Source organism: Corapipo altera, unplaced genomic scaffold (genome assembly GCF_003945725.1).
Source record: "Corapipo altera isolate COAL_440 unplaced genomic scaffold, ASM394572v1 61286, whole genome shotgun sequence".
Taxonomy (NCBI): domain Eukaryota; kingdom Metazoa; phylum Chordata; class Aves; order Passeriformes; family Pipridae; genus Corapipo; species Corapipo altera.
Genome location: NW_020884907.1, coordinates 3,382,846 through 3,407,823, shown reverse-complemented (window position 1 = coordinate 3,407,823; position 24,978 = coordinate 3,382,846). Strand labels below are relative to the sequence as shown.

The window sequence follows — 24,978 nt, the reverse complement described above, 5'->3', positions numbered from 1 at the left end:
CTTTGCCATCTCACCTCCACTTCTGGGTGAAAAGGGGAGTATATGAATGAAGGTTTTAGAGTTCGACCTTCGATTGTAGCTTAAGTCCCTTAAATAGACAAATGGCAAACACAAAGCAGTCTGCATGTGCTGTTTTAGCCAGTAAAAAGCTCTTGACACCTCACATTGGCACAAGCTGGTGATACTTTACCACAACTCTCCTGTGCCCTGGCTCTGCCTTACCCTGACCCAGAAGAAAGTAAATTTTCTGCCTCAGGCAGCAAGCTGCAGAGGCATGGATGGATCTCCTGAGAGGGCCTTGAAAGTGGGATCTCTTGGGGCATGGTAGAGCTGTGTGAGCAGAGGAAAGGAGCAAAAGACCAGAAGCAGCAAAATGAGAGGTATACTTGGGTCACTCTTTAGCAGAAATCCAGACAGTTGGTTTTTTTAGGGCTCTCTAAAACAACATTTTTACAGGAAGAAGTCCAGCCCAAGATCCTGCAGTAAGAGCTCCCTTGTCCATGTCCTAGAACTGCCTGTCTGCTGAGCTGAACTCCTGCGGGGAGGAAGCCTTCTCCTACTATGGGGCCACCATGTCAGGGAGAAAGGATTGCTGTAGCAGTACACACATTCTAGAGGCCAGGACGGAGGGACCCAAGCTGTGAATATGAATATTCACAACAGTTATACCCACAGCTAAATGTAAAGGACTGGCTTCAGCTCAGTCTAGGATTTGAGCACATATTTTGTTTCAGTGCTAGTCTATCCAAACTAATTTGTCCATCTCTAATAATTTTACCCACTGGGCTCCATCTCACAGCTTTTAATCTTTATTCAGGCTATAAGCCCATTGACCTCAGTAACAGCTCTGCCAGGATAAAGATTGAATGAGGACCACAGTATTCAGGCTGAATATCTTGAATACCATTTAGGTATCATTTCCTATATAAAGATCTCCAAATTTCTTTAAATAAAACCATGGAGAAGTGGGAGATGATAACATCTTCAGTGTTATGATTCAGAATAATCACTTCTCAAATGTACATGTGAGGTAGAAGACAGAAAATGAACCTTTTGAAAGAAATACAGTCTACATAACATACTGGGAGTGGTCAATGGGTAAACAAGTTCTGGCAGTGGTGAAGTTATGTGAATACACAGGAATTATTTACTACTTTCCTCTGACTAGAAGCAGGACCACACAAATACAGGCCTGTCACAAATATATATGTAGGGAATGATGACTCCAATTCATTACATTTAGTGGGATTCCATGTGTTTTGCTGGGCTGCTGACCTACTGCAACAATATTAAAATGCACTGGGGTGCATTTTTTAAATTACAGAGGAAAAATGAGAGGAGCCTTTAAAAGACTTTGCATGTACGGCCAAGTCCACACTTGGTGCAGATCTCTGAGATATGCTACCAATAAGGTTGAGTAAAGCCTGGGACTGGAACAGACATGTTCACTGACTGCTGTCCTATGGAAGTCCTATAGCAAGTTTTATTACCTGTTCTCTAGCCATATTTGAGTTACTCTAATTTTGCATTATTGTGCAGTTTCACATTATTTCCCATGCCCAGCTGTTAGAGCCTGGTTGCTGTTTGTTAAAAACAGAGGAAGTGTGCAGTGGTTCACACAGGATGGGACAGGAGAAAAGATGAGAGTGCTGCAGACAGGGGCTTTACAGAAATTGAATGTTAAAGCTGGAGCACTAATAAGCTTGAGCTTCCTTATCTTGGCCAGCTCTAAAGTTGAAATTTGTGGAGTTTTCTTGGCCTTCCATCCAGATCTGACCTATCCTCTGAGAATATGTAGATATTTTTGGCTTTTTTAGAATATACTGCACAGATCAGAGATCAGAAAAATTACAGCTGGCAGAAACCTTACCTCATTTATTCTGTCTGCCTTTCTGTGAAGGATCGTTCCCTGGAGTCTGTTTTTGTAGCATTCGTAAGACAATCTAGAACTAGTGAAAAGGGGGAAGTTTGTCCAGAAAAGTTTACTATTTAAGGGAAGAGTTTGATTTTTTGTTTGTTTGGTTGGTTGGTTGGTTGGTAGTTGTTGCTGTTTTATTTTGTCTGGATGAAACACACTAGAATTTAGACAGTTGACCCTCACCTCTCTGTATGCCTTGGTACAGGAGATTTACATGGCTATTTATTTTTATGATAACCTGTGTTTCAAACAAGTCTGAAGGATCTGTTAACCACTATCTGAGCTGATTTTCACCTGAGGTAAGAATTAAGGGCTACTGCATGACATGTAAATGATCCATCATAATAGAGTCTGTAGTTTAGTATTTGCACTGCAGTAGCACTTCCCCGTTCATCTGAATATAAAATCTCACGTGAACAGTCTCAAAAAAAAATTATAATCATAACACAGCAAAAGTTTTCAGATAGCATAATGTGAAAAGAAAAAACTAAAAAATCCTCAACAACCAAAACACTTTAAAGAACCTCCAAAGTGCCTGCAGATGCTCTGTCTTCTGACTTCTAGGTCACTTGGACATCACAGGAATGTAGTAACACTTCAGGCGAGCTCTCACAATGCCTATCCAAAAAGGGATATTGTAGGTGGTAGAAATCCCTTAGGGAGCCTGGTTGCAGTAGGTGCCTTCTCCCTGCTTTTCACACCATGTGGAGTTTGCAGGCCCAGCCCTCTGGATCCTGCCTGGAAAACAGGTGGCTTACAAAAAAGCACACACTTGGTCTGACTGGGCTGAAAAGGGGAGTGACTATGTCATATACTCAGAGAATTGTATTAAACTTCCCTTTTGCAAGGATAAAACTGAGAAAAAAAAAAAGAAAATAACCTCTATATTTCTCATATTCAGAATTGCCATTCCATGCTTTACAAATTGCATGAGCCTCGTGTTGTTTTTAACAGGTTTTTAACAGGTGTGACTTTGCTTCATTAGCTGGTTTCTTCTGGCATAACACTTTCACTTATCAAATTTACCTGTTCTTAGCTGTATTGAAAGCAATTCCAAACTGTGAGTACTAGTTAATCCTTCTCTCTGTACCACATCTGGTATTGCTTAAGGTTATACATAGGCTCTTAGCAGAGTTGTTTTCCTTTCTGCATTACAAAATGAAACATATTGATTGTAATTTGTTTCCACTCCCTTTTATTTTTTTTTAATCAAAACTTGGAAGTAAAGTATTCAAAGAGTATTTTTCTCTACTTTTTTCTTAGATTTTGCTGCAAGCTAATTTATATGAAAAGTACCCTTGAATGAAGGCAAAAGGATAATTTTCATTGTGATTTTGCCAAACGCATGTTTTCCCTTATGAAAATCCTCTAATAATCTCAAAATACTGGATAGAGATCTTACAGTTAGGGCACAAAATATAAATCCAAGCATCCCTCAGAGTCCTGTAGCATTATGAACCAATCTAATATTGGGGTTATCACAATGACTTTGTGAAGCTTGTGGCTGGCTTTCAATAAGGTGGACTAAAGGCCCTGAGTCAGGAAATGCTGTTGTCTTATGGACAAACAGGTACAGCTGCATAACTCTGAGAACATACAAAAACTCAATTAAATCAGTGGGATTTGCTTTGTTCATGAAAGATGACTCTAAGGGAAAACTGACTGGCAACAGAAATTTCTTCTGTCCTGTGACCCTTGATAAGTGTTCGACTCTAGGCTTGCTTTTCAGTTTTTCCCTATTTTCTCAGTTTTTACTTTGAACTACAACAGATTTAAGGATCCAATTAGTTTCTGTAACTGAGCTGACATCCAAATTATTCAAGTGAAAAGAAAAAGAGTTTATTTACTAAAATACTGGGCTTATGTTACTTTCCACTTGTAATTTGTTGTTCTTAATATCCTCTAGTATTGTAGGGGGAGAAGTAACAAGACTCTTCCAATGATAAGGCTTAGTCTAACCTGAGGGATGTGGTAAGACTACCCAATTCCAATGACAGGTGTCTACAGCAGCAACCCATCTGACCCTGAAATACAATGTGGTCCAGGGACTTTTGGTCCCCTTTTTCCCTGCTTCATCCCTCTGCTTTAGGTTTTCCACCTCTGAACACTCCAGCCACATCCCTGGTCTGGATGAAGAATGAAGCTAAAACTGTGGCACCTTCCATGCAGTGCACCTCTTCCTAACACAACTTGAAGGACTATTTAAACTCTATTAAGTTAATTAAGGCTTTGAATGGGGTTTTAAGTTATTTTCTTCCATCACATTAGTTTTTAAACAATTTCCCTAACAGTACACCTGTCTCACTCTTTCCTCCTATGGAAGAGCTTTCTTCTAGCCTAATGTCTAAGATTTCTCAGAAGTGTTCTCCAAGATTTTTCCATTTCTATTTCTTAATCTGTTTTCCATTTCTTCAATTCTGAAACAAGCATTTCTTTTGCACTAGATTCACTATCATCTCCTTCCCCTCCTTCCTGGTATGTTTTGTTCTGTGAGAATGCCCCCAGCTGGACCTTTGGATTAGGAGAGTGACTGACAAAGCCTTTGAAACTGGTGTTTGAATGTGCTTTGTGCAATTCCAGCAGCAAAAGAAACAGTAAAATGCTACAAAAATGAGAACTGTTCTTCTCAATTAATTCCTTTGCTTCTGTCTTCCTTAGTAAATATGAGCCTTAATAACCCTAATAGGGAGAGGGGTTGTTTGAGAACAGTTTTCCTGGCAAGGACAAATAACACTGTTGTGATGCTGCTATACTATTCCTTGATCTTATGGCTGGTAAATTTCTATTTCTGATAACATATCCAGAACTTGCCTAATTTGATCACCTCTTTGCTCTAAAAGAGAGATTGGCAAATAGTTCTGAAGTGATTTTGAAGGAGAGCATCTTGTTTATATTGTTAACTTTATCTGAAAAAGAAATATAAACAGTGAATAATGCCCAAATGGCTTTTGAGAATAGCCTCCCAGAATGATGAGTAAAATCATCCAATAGAGATGGTGTTTGCCTTCCTTTCCACAGGGAAACTGCACTTCCTGATCACACTTTTCATGAATAGAAGACATTTAAGTACCACTAGTATTACTCTGTGCTTCATTGTACTTGTGGTACCAGAGAATGATGTATTCAGACGTATCTGCAGGGAACCAAGCTTTATCAGGAGAATTTCACAGAGGAAAACTAATTATTTAAAGGAACAGCTGAAATGTATTTCTGTTCTGAATGTCCCCTAGAGCCTGGCTAGTAGGGACATTCAGCCCATAAATATGGACTAAACTCTATTTTCATAATTGATTTGCAGTTCATCTTTAAGTGCTAAGGAGGCCAGGTGGTTCAGCAGAGACTGCAGCTTGAATTCTGTACGATAAAGAATCTGCATGCTGCACTCAGGCAAGTTATACCATGGACAGTTGAGGCCGATAGGAATCTGTGTAATAATTCTCCCTTCATCATTTTCAAACATTAGTGACTTACAGGTCCTGATCTTAGTTCTGAATTTGCCTTCGTTTTCATTGATTTTGTGGTATATCTCATGCCCACTGCAGTAAATTACTGGGATCATAAATGATGACTCATGAAGCCGAGAGTGAAGTCAATGCCATTGCGGCGAACAAAATTAATGGATGCTGTTGGACGATCTTTGTGCCTTTCTGTATCTGTTGTTTGAATCTTTTCATTGCACATGGGCCTTGGGAGGTTTGGGGATGTGATCACAAAAAATATCTCTATGGCTCAGAGTTCTCTTGCACCTCAGGAAGTGAGCAGGGGGCTGAGGAAAAGATATATACAAGGGACTTTAGTAATTTTTTAAAACTTCTCTGTTTCTTAGGTTATAACATGATGCTGGTCCAGTAGTTGCAGGATTGTACTCCTTACAGGAGTAGGCCAGCAGAAATTGAGATAACCTTATCTAAGGCAGTTACAAACTTCTAAAAATAATAAAGTTGACCTGCATTTCCCCTTTTTCAGGGCAGGAAGGAGGAATCATTACTGCCATACTTATTGACAGTACTGCTGAAGCGCTCTTCATGGTGCCCAAAAGCCTAGCATTATATTTCCTTAGGAGGCTAAGTCGCTCACAGCAAACAATAGTGGACCCTTTGAGAAATACTTTCCGTATTGCATAATACACAGCTTGGGAAAAATGCTTCACTAACTTCAACCACAGTATGTTTTTTAAGCGGGAAAATGTAATCCAACTGAGGGTAAATGAGCTTGCATGGGTAGACTTATGATAATAATGGGCTCTTTGATAGAGTTAAGCCAGGGTTACTGGCCACTCAGAGGCTGCCTGTTACCACAGACACCACAGAAGAACATCACTGGTTATATGATGTGCAGCAATACAGATTGCATTGGTTTTCAGTTTGGTGACTGGAAAGTAACTATCAGTGCTTAGACAGCTGCATGATGCACTGACACAGATACAAGTCAGGGCTTGCCAGTGTGAATGTGACATTATTCTTTTATAATCCTCATCATATCAAGAGCCCCTACCTGAAATGATGTCCAATTGCCTCCTGCCAATGAGAGTGTCCCTATTCCAATGAGATACTGGGCTTTTAAGTATTGCTAGATCAGTCATAATGCTCTTAGACATGTGTGTACCCAGCAGTAGCATCACATAAAAGTAGTTCCAAGGACAAAAAGTCTGATGTTTAATCAGAGACACTGTTTTTACTAAGCATGAACAATAACTGAAAGAAAGAGATTGGGAACTGAAATTACACCATTCCTTGTTGCTTTCAGTATTTTGATGTTGCCACCACCGCAGGTGGTCAACTGTGAAACAGCACCTGAATGGGAATACAATCTGATCAAATACAATGCAAAGTGCAACTCCTGGCATTTCCAATATTATAAGCCATATAGAGAAGCACTGTGATAGAAAACTTGCCAAATCTATAGGGCCTTTTAAATTTTCAAATAGAAGCCTAGGAAATTTATGACTGTGTTGCTAGATGTGGAGGCCAAGTAAACTCACAATGTTGATCTTAGTTGTGTTTAAATTTCTCCTGCCTCCTGGCACTTTGAGCTGTAGTGGAAAGAAATCATTTACTCCTTTAAGCATTTGGAAACACAGGGGTATCATGGAAGAGCATTACGAACATTAATTATGTCACTCAAGTGGTCCCAGAACTGGCATGGCTACATTTCCTCTCAGACACTGCAGATCTTAAGTGACATGTGTGGGCACAGAAAAAAACACCAGTCCCTGAGCAAAATGTGGAACCAGCCCTCAGCTTACTAGCTTTCTACATCAGGCTGCATTCATTTAAAACACCTTTGCAAGCAAACAAATAAACAGAAAGATTGATCTTCCAAACCCTGTAGTTTCTTTCTGAAAATGTGATTGTCTTTGTTAGACAATTGGTATTTAAAGACATTCTTTGTTTATCTGTATGTATACATATTTTTTAAATGTGGTTAAGTTTGGGACAGAATGTAGTATGTGGTCTTTCTCTTCCCATGCTTTTAATTGCTAAGTTTCACATTTAGGAAAAAATCTAGCCAGCTTGTCACCCTGTTAGGGATCAGAGCTTACTGAGTCCTCACAGAGCCCTCAGAGCAGGGCAGCAGAGCAGCAAGGGTACAGTCACCCTCTCTGAGGCAGCATATGCTGGATGAAATCTCTTGGAGCAGAATAGGAGTAATCCATCTCTTTTGGAAAGGTTTTGGTTAAAATAAGCTTATTTTTCATTCCTTTATGAAGCATTTAATTTTAAATGTAGGGTAAAAGTTGTCAAAAAGTCCCAAGTACTACTGTGTGTAAGAACAGCAGTCAGATGATCTATCATGTGGAAGATTACCTTGATTTAATGTAAGGGAAAATGCAGTTTGTTGAACTCAGAGACAAATGAAGCACTTATCAGAAAAGTAATTTTAATGAAAAAATTATGTGTGATACATACATGTTCTTCTGATTAAGCTTATTAAATTTAGACAGTAAGATTTCCTGGTAGAAAGCTCCCTTCTGTTTTCTATGAAAACTAAACTCTATCCCTTTATTCTCTTACATTTGCATTTTCTTATAATTTATTAAATGTTTGGATCTTCTGAAGAAGAAAGAATTAATAAAGATTAGGGAGAGAGAGAATGAGAATGAATGCCTATTTGTGTACCTGTACTTACACAAGGAAGAGAGCTTATACTTGTCATGTGTGAGTTACATAGATCAGTAAGACTATATGCTATAGGAGAGACTTATTAAGAAAAATTTGATAGACAAAAAAAGTATAAAAATCATCATTTCTTAAATCTAGCCTAGATCTTTAGTTAAGTATGATTAATTTATTTGTGCTTCAAAGCCATCTTTTAAAATCACTACAAATCATACTACATTTTCAAGAATTAAAGTAGTGAAAACATTTATTTCTAAACAATCAGAACTTTAGTTTCCTGCTGCTTTTTTCTTTCATTTGTTTTCTCTTTTATGCCAACCCCCCCAAAAAATGAGATATTTTAACTTGAAAAGGAGTGCTACTCTTTCCTCATTCCAAGAAAAAATGCTCTTTACTCTTAGATCAAAATTTCACATGATTTTCTCCAGAAAAGACTCATTGCTGAAGTTTTATTTTTTAATGAAATGAGATCTAGCATTATCTTTGTTTTAGTACAGTATACTGACATTCTTCAGTAGCATAAGTTGTTATTATTAGTTTTTTCTATTTTTGAGGATCAGTTTATTAAAATACATGATTATAGTTAGGCAAAATCTAAGATACCTTTTATTTGATATCGAAACTGAATAATTTTACTGTAGGATCTCTGCATGTGTCCTCTGAAGAAGAATATGATGCCAGCAAAAATAGGCCAGTAAGGAAAGAAAAGGGTTTGGTGAGGCTGTGTTTATTCTTCAATAAATCACAGTCACTATAAGTGACCTGCTGACTTCAAGTTCTTTAGGTCAAGGAACCCTTTGCTATTCTGCAACTTCACCTCTTTGCTGAGCCTCTTAATCAAAAGTGTAAAGCCAGAAAGAACATCAAACAATCAAGAGCTGGATGATTGGATTGGCTATTTTAAATGACTACAGCTATGGCTGTGACAGATTTGAGGATAGATTGCATTGTCTCAGTCTCACTTAGTAGGTTGAGTATTTTGTGAAAAACAGCTTCCCCTCAAAAAATTTACATGAAGCCATCACTCCAAGATACTTTGACTATTAATTTACTACATATGTAAAAGCTGCATGGATTAAAAAAAATTCTAGTATACTGATAACTTTTCTTTGCCATAATAAATATTAATTATATTTTTTTAATGGCTTTACTATATTAGCATATATTTGCTGTGCTACTTTATTAAGGCTTTTATCATAATTCAGCCTGGTAATTTGTATTGGTTCCTGTGATTTTACCTGTGCTGTTAATGACACATTTAAAGGTGAGAGGGATACAAACTAAATTAAGGCACAAAGAACTGAAGATTAACCATAAGTAAACAGTGATGCAGATTCCCTTTCTTTTCTGCAATTTCTAAAATGCATGGTTTCCATGACGGTAATAGATGGTAATAGAGGAGAAAATTTAGGCAGATGAAATCAAAACCAACATCTGGATCATTACCTTGAGATTGTTTGCTTTGGTTTTAGTCAATGAGATAATAATAGAAAGGAAGCTATCCTGTCCTGTACTGGACTAGAAGCAGATCTGGGAATTTTTATGTCTGAAGGCAATCTAGAAGCATATTCAAGTATTCATGAGACTGCCATGGGGTTTTGTGGGCAAAGACTCCCTGTACTTAGGCTGTTGGTAGAAAGGGAGATAGCCAGCAACCTTATTTGACACAGGAAAATCCTAAACTAGAAAGGTACTGGCAAACAAAGGAGATGGAAAAGAAAAGCTGCACATGGCTTAAAATTCTTCCATAATCGACAGTATAACTTGTTAATACATATCATATGAACAATGCAGTACCTTCATTAAGGTACTGGGGTGAATTAAGGCCACATGACCATGGAAGACTGAAAGAGATAAATTATTTTATCTGCCACAGTAAAAAGTAAAGCAATAATTTTAAAATCAACAATATTACTTAGAAGTTTACACAGAAGAGCCAGCCAATAGACTCTATGGAGAATCATGATTCACAGTATACAAATGTTCATGATTTTTCGCTCTAGTAATTAGATCTAGACAGGAAGCAACTCTCAAAATACTTTTTAGATGAAAATGAGCTCTTGAAGCAGAGGAATCATGCACAAAGCAGTCCATTTTATGAAGAGATTTTTAGCATTTTTTCCCTTAAAATTTATGGAAGATATTTCTCTCTTTTTTTTTTTTTTTTTTTCCACTTCAAGCAAGCCCTTTACTTTTCTAGAAGCAAATTCTAGGACAGAAAAATGAAAAACAATCTAGCCAATCTGTATTGCTAATGCATACATGAAAGATCTTTCTCTATGAGCTCTACTATTACAATAAGAGCAAAGGAAAACTACTAAGATGGAAGGCAGACACAATATGCTTCTAAATTTCCTTCAGAGCTTAAACTTCCCCTATCTGCTTACCTCTCAACAAAGAACAGTGCAGACTCCTTTCTATCATGAGTGTTTTATATAAAAACAAGCTAAACAAACTGATATTAATAATCAGATACTGGTTACCATTGTATCTGCCTCCCTATTCATGGAACATACATCTTCGTCATGTAAGCTATTTCAAAAACTGAGATGGGAGTTACATGGTGTTCTTATCACTGACTGAACAGACACTACTGCAGTACTTCATTGAGCAGAAATATGGTGCTGTGTTACAGCAATATATTATCCCCATTCCTGAAGATTTTATGCATAAGCAGAAGAAATTGGCTTTCTATGTTTTAAAGGAAAAAAAACAAAACAAAAACTTGAAAATGAAGGGAGACTCAGACAAACATACAGACATTACAACTACGGCTCAGTGTATGTTTTTATCATGCTCTTTTTTACTTGCTAGAAAATATTTTTTATGAAAATTTTAGTTTACTGCGTATCTAACTACCTTTTATGCCATGGGAAATACAAAAAACAATTGTTCCAATATAAGACTAATGAAAAAAAAAGCCAAATAGCTTCCAGAAAAATATTTGACCCCTAGTAGTGTGTGTGCTGAAATGTTCTTGGCTCCCTTAAAAAAGAAAAAAACAAATTCCAGGTTGAAAACTCTCCATGACTGTTATAGTTTGACTCATTCTATTGAGGCTCAGATTATAAAAAAAATGTATTTCTGTGACTTGTTGTGCCAATATAAACAAATACAAGTCCCTTCCTTGGTCATTTGCAAACTTATTTGGAGAAACTCTAGAGATGAGGAGAATGATTGAATGCAATAATGTCAGAGGGGAAGAGAAAAATAGAAGTATGATGTATGAGAATTATGACAAGATGGGAGGGGAGAGAAGACTGAAGACTGGAAAAAGTTTAAATCCATTGAGAAGTATTGGTAACATTCATCTGCTGTGGTTGGTGGAGAAGATGACACTGGAGAGAAAGACAGAGTGATCCAACTATGGCTACAATGGATAACCCAGACTTCACTGATGTGGCTTTTCAAGACTGGGATGTCTCTAACATTATGTTATCTGTAATAAAAATAGTTCTTAAAAAATTAAGATTTGTCAATGCTTTCTTCAGAGATGAGGCATACTGAGTTGAGTGCAAAGATTTGGATCCATTTTGAGATAGACTATATGTTCCTCTTCCCTCCCCATGTCCTTGGACCAGTTCCCATCATATTTGGTTATCTAGGTCTCCTATACCATTAGTTTACTGATGTCCTCACTTACATGGATAGGAAACCTCCTGTGGCTGTGTTTGGATATCTGTGGTCTTAGTTTGTTTTACACCTATGCAAGAGATTCAGATTTCACCAGGCAACTGGGTGTGTTAAGCACCCCACATTATATTGGTCTAATCCAAAGGGCTATCAGATCCCCGGCAACCATGGAACGTGAGATTGTCCCAGTTTGCTGTCAAACTGTTTTACTGACTGTCCTTTAGCAAGTAGCTAAAGATGTCTGAGGCTGTGAGAATCAACACTCAGTATGTGGAGGTCAGAGTGCTGCTTCAACATGTGTGCCATCCATTCAAGTGTAGCTTGAGTTTGTGGGGGTTTTGGGTGTTAAGAAGTCACTGGACTTGTTTTAACTGGTAGATTCTGTGTGATGCCAAGGAGGCTACCTAAACAGGGTGTGCAGTGACTTGGACACTGCTGATCTCTTGTGTATTTGTTTGGGAGCAAGTGTCCACTTTGTTTGGATAAAAAACAACAGCCAAACAATAAGACTGATGCTATTTTGTTCTGCTGGTCTTTGGCACTTTAATACAGCATTGATTCCTCCCTGTATTTCAGTAATCATATTCAGAGACAAAAGTAAAGAAGCAGCACACTCCTAGTCCTTAGCCCAGCTAAAAAAGTTCAGTAAATGGATTAGAAGAAAAATATTAGCAGACCTGAGCCTCACCTCTTCTAAACCATGTACCCAAAGAGTTTCAAAACGGTGGCCCCAGGACTCTTTTACATCATAGTTTGGGCCATCAGCCAAAGGACTCCTCCACCCACCACCCCCTTTAGACGTTTGTGTCTCATTAGCTCATGACAAATTATGTGGGTTTGGTGATATAATCTCATACAGCATGACTCAATACAATTTCTTGTTATAAAGAACTTTTCTTGGATGTATAGAAGCTTGGCTCAAATGATTGACTATCCCTGCTACTTGCAAACCAGCAGGCAGTCTGCTGGTCCATTTACCTGAGTATTTTCTCAAGTACGGTAGTTTTGCACAATTATTCTACCATGGTGGTTCTTGTGCTATGGTAAAGGTCATATAGCATGAAAAATTATAGAAGCTGAAATATTTTTCTGATACTTAAGTGATATTTTTTCAAGTGGAACAAGGGGTGACTTAGTGAACTAATCACTGCTCTTCGACATACACAATGGCAGTGAAATAATGCCAAAAAAGGCATTGAAGGTCCCTTGCAGTGGAGCATAATTATTGCTTTTAGCTTGGATTTTAGAGTGACTTTTAAAGAATGAGCTCGAAGATCACACCAGCTGGAACTTTGAAATTCTGTCTTAGTCCACTAGATGGTGATCCTTTTAAATTAGGATTCAGATAACTAAAAAAGACTCAGGCCATCAACCATAAAAAGGCCCCACACTTGAGTACACAGAATAGAAAGACTTGGTTACAATATGACACGATTTACATCATAACCTATACCAGTGAATTCCAAATGATTGTTGAGGATATGACTGCACTGTGCCCTCAGCATTACATCAACAGAAGTAGTGACACCCAGTGAACAAGAAAACTGAACTTGATCTCAGTCTTTTCTTGTTGCAAAAGAGTTTGCAACTTCCAAGTGGCAAAAATCTTTTGGAAACCAATAATGACAACTGCAGCAAGGCACAGTGATTATTTGAGGCTGCTTTAATCACATAGACTATCTGTTTTTCTGCACAGCGTGCACAAAATTCCATATCTAATATTAACATAAGACAAAGGCTTAGAGTACAGTAATAGAAATGTTTTATTAAACAAATATATTTACATTTCTTCATCTTTTTTTTAAATGTGTGCCTGTTATTTTCATTTAAACACAATGCAATCTTTACAATTGATATCACAAGAATACAGTTACATGCATGACTTAGTTGGTCCTTGGCAGTAAAAAAGATGAATTTTATGAAGTTTAACAAATGCAAGCATTTGTTTATCTTTCTAATTACAGTGTTATTAGTATTTTTATTACAACACAGGACCCCTTCAACATACTCTACATCTATAGAGTGGATTTATGTAATTTTTCAGACTAGCTTGATGATGTTAAAACTTCCAAAATCTAGAGAAAAAAAATAAATTTCATGCAATCCCAGAATATTTTGTTTTCTGGAATCCTATATACAGTAAGGACTTGGATGGAACAGAATAGTGTTTTAATTGTAATTTCTAAAAAAATCATAGCAACTGATGACTCTCAAAAGCAATGAGGACTTACTTTCAGACATTCACCTATTTATTTGTTTGAAATAACATCATTTTTTCAGCTATAAGACAGCATCACATAATGCAATGGCACAATACAAAAATAAATATTAATTTAAAGGAGAGATGATGTTACCCAAACAAAAAGATATACACATCATTGCTTGTAAGTTTCTAGTATGTAATATGCTGAAATTATTACATTATTCGCCACTCAGTTTTCTTTCATGGGAAGAAAATAAAATTGTATTAAAAACTGTCATATTTAGGGGCTATAACTGCAGGTTTATAAAGGACCTAAAGGATTTCTGAAAGGCATAACTGTATGAATGTATAAAATTTAATTCCACACTGAAAAAAAAATCAGAACTAGGCACAATTTTTAAATATGACTTCCAACATGTTCGGAGTTGGATGAAAAAAAATAAATCCCAAAACCAAAAGCTTGATTTTTTTAGCAGACTACAAAACAGAGATGCCAAGTGCTTCAGAAATTCTAAAATGGCAGGCACATAATCACTACATGTAAAGATAATTGTACTACACTTACTGCTTCAGTTTACTGTGTGCAAACACATACTGTATGCATAATAGATCTAAATGTACATTTCTTCCGTCAGTACATGAACTGAAACTCACTCAGCATTTGGGAAGTTCAGGTAGGAACTGGATTCCCTTTAGTACAAACCTGGGATGCATTAGTTTCTTCATGTTAGTTTTACATTTGCTATATTGTAACAGAATGCCAAACATTGTATTCAAGATAATCCCACTATGAAATCATGGGTTTTCACTGTATTGCTTTTCTATGCTGCCAAATCTGTTGTGAAAATGCCATGTATAAAATAATGCAATAATTGAAATTGTGCTTAGGCACATGGCACAACATAGTGATTTATACAAGAAAGAATTATTTGGAAGAAAAAAATAAGTTCTGCAGACATACTACTCTAGTGCATTTTTAAAAACAAATCCAGTAAAATCTTGAAATAATTGATCTTTACTTCACACTCATTCAGGAGAGTATTTAGACACATGTTTAAATAAAAAATATACAAGTAAGCCTATCTGTAGTCAGCAGGGAACTTGCAATATCTGTAAGCACATACTTACATACTATTTGCACTGCAGGATTTAACTACAAATCCCTTTCTGCACGAGGTGGATTGCTCTGCACTGCCACTAACCACTTCCTTGAATACAAGGGCACAGTTAGGTGATGCAACAGCACAAGTCACTTATCTAACATAGCTGCTTCTCAGAGCATGACATTTTCTTTCTTAGTCTATTTATTAATTCCTACTCTCTTTTTATCTCTTTAAACTATTTGCTTGCAGAAATGATCTACAGGTACTGTTCAAATGTTAACTAAAAGTTGGTGCCCCACCAGAATGTGTACTTTAGATTAAGTCACTTAAATAAGGGAAGATGTGAACTACAAGGCATGAGCGTCTGAAAGGTTTAGGATCCGATTTTGGTTTCTTCTGTTTCATTAGCCTTGCTAGGAACAAAACAGTGTTCAGATAGACACCTTTTAAGTTACAAATCTTCCTACCCAGCTTCCCATGCTTCTTTGAACCTACAACAAACAAACAAACAAACACATTTATATAGTAGCTAAGAGTTTCTCATAGTTTTGAGGATAAAATCAGGCAAGTGATGACAGAATCGCTTACACCCCATATCTCTGCACTGAGAAACAGAGCTGGAAACTCACAGGAATGAAGCTTCTTTATGAGATAAGTTGGTACTCTCTAGAACAAGGATAAAAAAATCTTTTTTTCCTCCCACAATGTTTTTTAAATTTTTCATAGCCAAACACAGATACTTCCAAAGTAATTCCCTGCAAAGCTTTGCAAACTCCAGATTCTGCAGTGTAGTTTTTGTAATATAATAAATGAACCTCACGCAGTAAGGATGTCTTAGCTTTTAAACTCCTTCTAAATGCATTTGAATTTTACTGCAGGCTCTTTTTCTGCTTGATCTCTCTGCAGAATTCATAAATGGTCTGAATCTGGTATTAAATTTGAAGCTGATTCTGTCTAGCCCTTTACAGAACTGGATACTTAATTCTCTACATATTTAAAATCATCCCCATAAATGCGTTTAAAATACTTAATATAATCAACTGAGCCCTTATGAGCCAGTCAGCACTTCAGTTTTGGTGCAAAACTGAATTATTCTGTTTTAATCCCCATAATCTCCACAATTTTATTTTGCAGTTTTTACCTTATGATATAGCATGACCTCAGAACTGTTTAGGTTTTGCTTCTTGGTGATGGTGGTTTTTTTTTTTTATTTTATTTTTTTTTTTTTCTTTTTTTTTTTTTTTTTTTTTTGTGTGGGGGGGTGGGGTTTTTTTTTTTTTTTTTTTTTTTTTTTTTTTTACATTTTTATCAATCTACAGCTCTAGCATTGAGACAATCAATACATAAACAAACTGCTCACTGCTGGTCTCTAGAAGTGAAAAACATACTTTCATTAGACAAAATCATGAAATCTGAAATACATCACGGATAAAAGCACAAATAAAAGTAGATCAAATCAATGTAGTGACATCTGAGCTTTTTACATTGATGTTGGGAATATTTTGGCTTTCTTTCATTCACTGTACCAGGCAAATTTCCATTAAGTGAATACTATGAAGCCTCCAAGAAATTTACATAGTATCTGAGTTCAGATTTACCTTTTGTTTTGAAACTCAGCCCAGCTATATTTAAAGCTTCATCTGATACAGGAGCATTTCCAATTTGATCCAAACCAACAGAACAAAAATATCAGTGGACTACAGCTTGGATTTCTGATCAGATTTCCTAGAAATCAGCATGACATTAAATCCATCACCCAAATAAAAAATGTCTTCTTGGTGTTTTGCTCCTCATAATATGATTTACATGTAGACTTGAATCTTAAATGTTTAAAATACTTTCTATCACCTCTTTGTCTTTCATAGCAATTAGACTGAATTTGAAAGCTCTATTAGTTTAACACAGTTTTCCTACTTGTTTCTTTATATAATGTGTATTTGCAGATATACAACATTGCTTGTTTTTCTTCCTTTTTTTTCCTTTTCTTGTCTTTTTATTTCCCCCCAGGATATCCATGCCAATGCCAATGCAAAGTACTTGCATGAAAAAGTGCACAGTGTGAGGCATGAGATATGGAAATGAAATGCCCTTTGGTCTGAGGTGGCTGACACTGACCCAGGTATAGCTCTTGATCACTTCCCATCCCACACAGCAATTTCTATTACAACCATGTCAAGATCAACTTAGCCCAGCCCAGCCAAATGTACAGATTATATCTGGGTCCTTTGAGTCATGCTACAAAAAAAGGTGCAACAATAAACAAGTCCATGTGCATTCTCGGTCATAACTATGAGCAGAGTAACCCTTGAGATTCCTCACTTTGGCATTAAATAACAATTATAAAGGCTTTTAGAATTAAAGCAATACATGGAGGGACTTGAAATGTTAACAGCCCCAAGTAACTTGTCAATTGAAATAAGACTCATCCCTAGTCATAAATAAATAATCTCTTTCCTGGTCTCACTTCCATGCCAGGATCAATATCTCTTAACATCTTACTTATTTTATTACTGCTTTTGGTTTTCTGGGACTGATTGAAAGTTGCTCAGAGGAAATCTTTGGTTTTGCTTAAGTGTCCGTGACATTTAATCATGACTTTCCTTGCAGTTTAATTCCAACCAGTCAATCAGTTAATCCACTTCAATTGATTCTGTGCTCTCTGTTATTGGCTTGCACTCATTGGGCATCCTCTGGTGTCGACTCAGCTGGGTAGCTTGTGTGAAGCTCCTCTCACACCTCTCGCACCTGGTGAAGGCAAGAGAGAAAATTGAGACCAGGGAACTGCTCTGGGAGGTGGGTGATGGGCTTTGTCACATCCTGCCTAATCAGAACAGACACTCAAAAGTGGCTTCAGATTTTACTGGCTCAAGAGGTTTAATTGGTGGCTACTTCCAAGGCCTTGATGCCTATGATGGGACAAGGCCTGTCTGATTCAGAACAGAGGAATCTGTCAATAGACAGGGGGAAGGTGATTTCTCCAGAGAGGCCTGTCCTGCTGTAGCTCTGATCACTGTCAGTTCAAATAGATAAAGAACAAAAAGAGATTTTTAGGAGTGAGCCATCAAAGAAGAAGCTTGTCTGCAGTTTTCTGCTCTGTAACACCTAAGAGAAATTGATGACAAATAGAATTTCACCTTCTGCTAATTTAAAAACCACAATTGCCTATTGGAGGATGAGAAATCACAAAGCAATAATCATTCAGTTCTAGAACAGGAGAAAACTCTTTGTTCATCTGATCCGACTATGTTAGTGGGGTTCATTTTAAATAGGCACACAGAGTTAGTGGTTATTTAATTACCCGACAACATCCACACTATTTCAGAAATCTATGGATTGAGCAAGAACTCATAACAGTCACCAGTGTTTGCTTCACTGTCTTTTATGTTCACTTATCTTTCTACCCTGTCCTCTGTTAGAGAATCAAAATCTGCAAAAAAAATTAATGTGTGAATAAATGAACAAAGTAATTGAATTTTGGAAGGGATAGGAGAGGGGTTATTGTTGAGTCACAAATATGGATGCAGCATATTCTTCTTGTATTGTGTTTTCTCCAAGAGCCATCTTTGATTTAATAGTATTGTGTGATGCTTTATCTTCAAAGAAGATTATCATAAAAGTATCACAAAAATTTCTTCTTCACCTTCAAAGGACAAGTGAAGAAAAAAAGGACTCTAATTCATATTAATCTTTCTCTCTCTCCTGATGTGAATGATAGAAAGTGAATTGTGACGTGTAACTGATCTAGCTGCTTATAATAAAAAGAAAGAAAGATATTTACACATATGCATAATTGTAGGTGTTCTTCACATTACTAATTTTTAGTAATAAAGTTCTGCTTCAGGAATATTTAGCACAGACATTACAGAGTCATTCATCCAGGTTACTGTCCCAGTCTAAAACGTCAACACTTTTAAGTTGTGTTTCTTTGATTGTCTTTCATGGAATATTTTTAGCATCCTGTTCCACTGTTAAAAACTGCACTGTGATCTTGACAAATGTAAAATGTCAGCTTTAATGTATCAGACCTATCAGCTCAATGAAAATAACTCAGAAGTATTGATTGCTTAATGATTTTTTGGGTATTCATTAACGTCTATGTGCAGATCATCCACTCTCCAGAGCTCCTGAAGTGCTGATGACACATTAGTGTACTGCTGATTGTTTATTAGAAAACTGATTAGTTACTGGATGAGTGTGTCAAAATATACTAAATTTCATTGCCTGACAAACTTGCAAATTATTGTATTATTTTTATATACATACATATATATCTATCACAGAAGCATTAGAATCAATTTTAAGGCTGGAGGTTAACTTAGTCTGTATGAGATATTACAGTCTACTCAAACTTGATAGTTTTGTTATTTTGATGTCTACAAAGACAAGCACTTTGCTTCCTGACTAATAGGAGGCCTGAATCCTCACCTAACCAAGCTGTAAATGACACAGTTGCAAAATAACCTGCAAAATCATGTGTGGCAACACCTCACTATAAGAGCCCGGCCAAATAAATGAAATACAAGGCACTAGGTTGCCCAGGCACCATCAGTCATTGAAGTAAAGACTATAGGTTGATCAAAAGACAAAATTACTCACTAAAACCATTGGGCATGAAGCTGTGACAGGCCTCCTTATCCTTTCTGGAGCTTGCCTGGCAGGCTAGAGCTGGGCACTACATTCACTCACCACCTTGCAATGCTCTTGAAAGCTCAGAGCAAGGATTACAGTATTTCTTTAAAATGCAAGTTCCCATCCTTTACCCACAAGATTCTTCTGCCATATGAGTGCTTTAACCTCCCAGGTACAGGCTGTTCAGATACACTACCATAAAGGCACAGGAAAGAAGGATGCTAAAGAGAGAACAGAAAAAGAATAAATCTCTTGCTACAAGCATCTACCCTTTGAATAGGAGAGATGTGGGTGCCAAATGTTGATGAGGGTCAGACTTTGCTGTCTGTGCTTACACAGCCCTTGGACACCAGTCAGGATAAAGCCTTTGGAAAGGTGCCTAATTTCCCTGTCTTTTTCTTGTACCTGGGTAACCTTCAGATGTTCCTTCAGTACCCAAGGTGCCCAGGATTGTCTAGGTGCTTCCAAATGATGTGGATGGTGTTTCCAGGATAACAGTTTTGGATATATAGGTACCTGGCTTATTGACAGAGATCTGTATTAGGCTCCTAACTCCTCTTTTCAACGTAGTCCACAGAAGTTGTTGCTGGATACAAACTGACAGAAAAGGTGAAGATAATAGTGTCATAGTAGTCAGTGTTACTATCTCACAGGAGGTAGGAATAGGAGGAAGAGCAGGAATATTTTTCTCTTGAATTATTATGTACTCTCTCCCTCTATCAACAATTCTTTCCCAGACCATCATAGCAAAATAACAACTGCCATAAGCCTATGAGATCAATGAGCATGTGTGTGTGTAGGTTTGTGTGTGCATATTTCTGTACTATAAGCCATACACATATTGTTGGAAATTTTAATAGTAGTCAAAATTGTCAGAAAGGAAAAAGAGTCCATCTCTCATGTGACCATCCACAAAGTAACCATAAGGCTGAGCCCAAGCCTGACTGCTAGACATATCAAATTTTGGTTAAGCCTCAAGTGCAGATACATGTATTGCCAATAATTATACCTATTAACTGAGATACAACTTAATTTCCACTTAGGGCCATTAGACGGCATGTGAGAGTAATTTAAACAGTCTCAGACACAATGTAGATCCAAAGAAGCAATTCCAAAGTCCTCAAACAATTAGATACCATCAGTGAAAACTAGGTCCATGTTATCTTCTTTTACAATGTGTGTGTGCCTTCATTGTAATTGTAAAGACCAATGTATTACAGCATTTGACCTCCTTAAACTCAGGACTTCAATCCACCACAAAGTTTCCCTATATGATTTGCTTGGGTGGAGGTGGTAAGCAGAACTGTTCTTAAATTCACAAAGAACATCGATGGGTTTTGAATATTTCTACAGTACTGTGTTTTCTGCTTTTGTTTAGATAGCCCTCATTGTCACTGGTCTGCTTGTTTGCTTCACAGTGCTTTGAGGATTATAGACAGGATTGGTTTAATTTGCACATTTATATTAACCTCTGTGAAAGACTTTGGAGGAGGAAAATGATGAGTCTATTTTAGGGGGAAAAATCTGCATTCAATACTGTCAAAATAAACACTTTAGGATTTCATTCAAAAAAAATACTTAACACTACATTTTAAATTCATTTGAAGGGGTTAAAAAAAAAAAAAACAGAAAAAAATTTTGCAAAGCTTAGATGTCACTGCAGGTACAATGTTAAAGCTGAAATGAATGCTCCCCAGTTTTATATGTCAGTAAGAATAAATGAAAAACACCTGAGCTATCACAAGTTGAAATAATCTTTCCTCTAATTATTTTGGTTTGAATCTGGCATATTAGATCTTTGCTTAACCCTGATTCTGCAGGCAAGTCCCTTAACTGTTTTTCAGTTTTACTAAAATGGAAGTGGGAAGCGTTGAGAAGAACTTAAGAAAAGGGAGGTGACAAATAATTTTCCTTTTTCTCCTACCTTTTAATTTACTTAAGAGCTTTGTTCCCAGACTAGCAGCCATAGTGGAGACTTCAGTAAGATAAGAATACACAAAAACTTTACAGTGCTGACGCTGGCTTGATAGCTTGTGATGACATGAAAAGAAATCCCTTCTAACTGGACCTGCAGTCCAGGCAATGCAGCTAAAGCTTTGACAACAGATAACCTCACTTAGCATTGTTATCTTAATGAAAAGCAAATAGAAAAGTCTTCCACTATACATCCAAATTTACCTAGGACCTACAAAGAAAAAGCCTTCTCAGAGAAAAAGCTTTTTAACCAATCACAAACTTCCTCTTACATCACAATTTCTTTGAAATATTTTTAAATGCTGTTACCCTATGTTCACAATTTTTTAAACCAAATTCTGAAAATAATATACATACAAACATACTCAGTGTTTAAGACTTAAATCCACACTCACTGTAATTCGTCTTACAAAATAACTGCCATACTTACTTGGAAATCATGAGATTGCATTCATGGTAACAGCAAATTTAAAACTAAATTTAGTAACAACTTCAAAATTATGCCTATTCTTTTTAAAATAACAGCTAGAATTTAAGTAATTTATCACTATCCATGCATGGTCATTCTTTCTAGTAGTAAAATTATTAGTCAACAGAATTGTTTGTATCATCACAAATACAGACTTTTTTGAGGTACAGAAACCATATCCCAATGAACTTTTCCATCTTGCACTTTTTTTGTTAAGTGTACACTCTAAATTCCATTGTAAATAAAGACTTAAAAACTAAATTGCATGATCAAGTGACAGAAATCTTGTTTGTCCCATTTACAGTTCTTGTTTACTAGAATTTGTTGAGGACTTTTTTTCTAAGCTTTCTTACTACCTGGTCTCATGACCCCCCTCAAAAGAAAACCTGAATGGTGATAAGACATCAAGGTGAGCTGCAGCTCTCTCTTTTTCTTCCAGCAGGGAGTGTAGATCAGTTTCTGGATAAGTTTTGTGCCCCTCCTCTCTCAAATGCAAGCAGTCCTGTGTGGGAGGCAAATCTGCCCTTTTGAACAGCTTGTGGTATCAAGGCACATGTGCCCTCTTATCTGACTAGCAGTGATGAGAAGATCTGCAGCTCCAGTTTTAGCTTCATGTGAAATTACTAGTCAGCTTACTGTGAATACTTCAACAAGTCTTACAGAGAGAAATTGGTACTACTGTTTGTTGAGCTTAAGGAAGAAGTTAAATAAACATCTTGCAAGATTGAAATTATGCCATATATCATAAAGAAGCAGTACAGAGCATACACATTTTTTGTCCCTCTGACGTGTAACTTTAAGAATAGGTAGACCCATCCTGGAATACTTAAATACTTCTACATAAGCAGGGCAAAACAAAACAAAACAAAACAAATCCCAGACAACTGGTTAATTGTAGTACACACATTAGGCCCTTTTCGCAGATGAAATTGTGCTGTAATCAAGACCATTTTAGAAAAGGGGAAAAAAATTGCTAAACCAAAGGGGGAAAATAATGACTCTAAATGGGGCAAAATAACAGGTCTATTGGAAACATGACAAAAACAGGATGTTAAGGAAAAAAATTAAGTGGAGTCAACAAGGTTACACATAAGTAACACATTAACATTAAATGAAATCTATTTTCCATTTTGACCTGGAAACCTCTTCCATTAATTACTAAAATCTATTTACACAGCAACTAGATAAAATCAATCTGATTGCTCACACCATTTTTGGTTCACTTTCTATGGGCTCTGAGCATTCAACATACTGGCTCAAGAGAAGTCAATATTTAGATGTTCTGAGTTTCCATGTTTTGCCTCCTACAACACTATCCTGGCCATGATTTCTGCTATGCAACTTCTTCTGTACTGGATATGCAGTATTTTGTTCCAGCTCTGTCCCCTTGCTCCCAGCAAAGACATAGATAGAGGCCATGCTTTCTTCCAACCGTATATAGAGGCAAAGCATGTCCACCAGTATCTCTGCCGGGATTGTTATGAGGGGTTCTGACAGGCCCAATAACTGAGCTCTCTTACATTAACCAGACAGAAAGCACAGTATGGCAAAAGTAGAAAAGATAAAAGGAGAAAAGTAAACAGAGAACAGACAGCACTTGGAGAACTGGGAGAGATGCACACCTTCTTCTACACTTATTCCCATTCTTCCTAGGAACATTCAGGCAGGTTCTAAAAGAAGTGATATCAATACAATATATGTTGATATCAATATATTACTTTTGCTCCCAAGTGGGATTGTTCCAGGTACAACCTGGGTCTGTCAGTTCAGCAAAGACACAAATATGGGAACTATTTCTTCTATCTTGGAGAACACTTCCTGTTAGGTAGTCAGAGTCTTGCACAACAAGGTAAAATAAGCCTGGATCAACTGTGCTGTAGATGGAGGTGAGCATAGAGGGAAAATTTCCGAGACTCAGGTGTGTGCTTAGCTTAAATTTGAGTAAGCATAAACTGCAGAAATAGGCAAAGTCTGTTTAATTAAAAACTGTCTTGACCAGGTGACTTTTTTTTTAATATCTTGGAAAGCTGAGCACTATCAATTTATTATTATGATCTTACAAAACTTATGTCTCAAGTCAGAGTTGCATTTTGTATGCAGTGATTCTGAGACTAAAGAAGATGCATATTTCTCCCCCATACTTAACCAGAGTCAAATTAGCTTTCACTTGAAGTTCCATCCACCTCAGCCTATAGACATCTGAGAAACGTATTAATGTTCTTATAGCATGACCTGTCCCAGTCTTGATTGTATTTTCAGCTGTGGTTCTCTGGCAGCAGCTTGCCACTTAATTAAAACAATCAAGATCTCATCAGAGAAGGAAAAATTGTTCAGGGCTGTCAAGGAACCCAAAACCAAATCTGTTTTACTTCTGATTTTAGCTTCACCACTGTTTTATCTGGTAGTCTTGGCTTTCAAGGAAACCTCTGCCGAGTGCTGGGGATGCTACTGAACAGCAGCAATGCATTTTCCTCTCTAATCTCAGCTGACAAAGGCTGCTGGCTTCAAGTACTTACTTGAAGGGCTTTTCCCCAGTGTGTGTCCGGATGTGATTGTTGAGTGTTGTGGCACCAGCAAAGGCACGACCGCAGTAGCCACACTTGAAAGGCCTGTCACTGGAGTGCGTAACTACGTGGTTCCTCAGCTCTGAAGGTTGGGAGAAAGACTGGGAGCAGTGACCACACTGGTAAGGCCTGCAGTGGGAAAAAGAAACAGCACGTCATCAGTGCCTTTTGTTGACATGAGCAGGAAACCATATGAAAGGGAACACCTGATCTTCCCAGTAACTTTCGAAGAGAACTGCAGGTGCACTTCTCTGAGTCTTTCTTGGGAGAAACATACCCAAAACTTCATGAGCTCTCCAATAAATGTAAAATTCTTGTACAGGAATTAACTGAGAGTCTATGGGCATGATGCCCCACAAAACATAA

At 37.1% G+C, this 24,978-nt stretch overlaps 1 protein-coding gene and 1 long non-coding RNA gene across 2 annotated transcripts in view; one reads left to right on the top strand and one right to left on the bottom strand.

The window, feature by feature from the left end:
• The first annotated feature begins 11,894 nt into the window (after positions 1 to 11,894).
• The window catches only part of LOC113951553, a 30,234-nt gene continuing 17,150 nt past the window's right edge, over positions 11,895 to 24,978 (top strand). Inside the window, exons 1-2 of the long non-coding RNA XR_003529193.1 lie at positions 11,895 to 11,946; positions 16,984 to 17,095. This is a non-coding gene — a long non-coding RNA (uncharacterized LOC113951553). The remainder of the gene's footprint in view (positions 11,947 to 16,983; positions 17,096 to 24,978) is intronic.
• The window catches only part of PRDM6 (PR/SET domain 6), a 75,001-nt gene continuing 66,301 nt past the window's right edge, over positions 16,279 to 24,978 (bottom strand). The window contains exons 7-8 of the mRNA XM_027652639.1: positions 24,565 to 24,741; positions 16,279 to 17,721 (exon numbers count right to left, since the gene is read on the bottom strand). Coding sequence (XP_027508440.1) covers positions 17,607 to 17,721; positions 24,565 to 24,741 — 292 coding nt within the window. The 3' untranslated portion in view covers positions 16,279 to 17,606. The remainder of the gene's footprint in view (positions 17,722 to 24,564; positions 24,742 to 24,978) is intronic.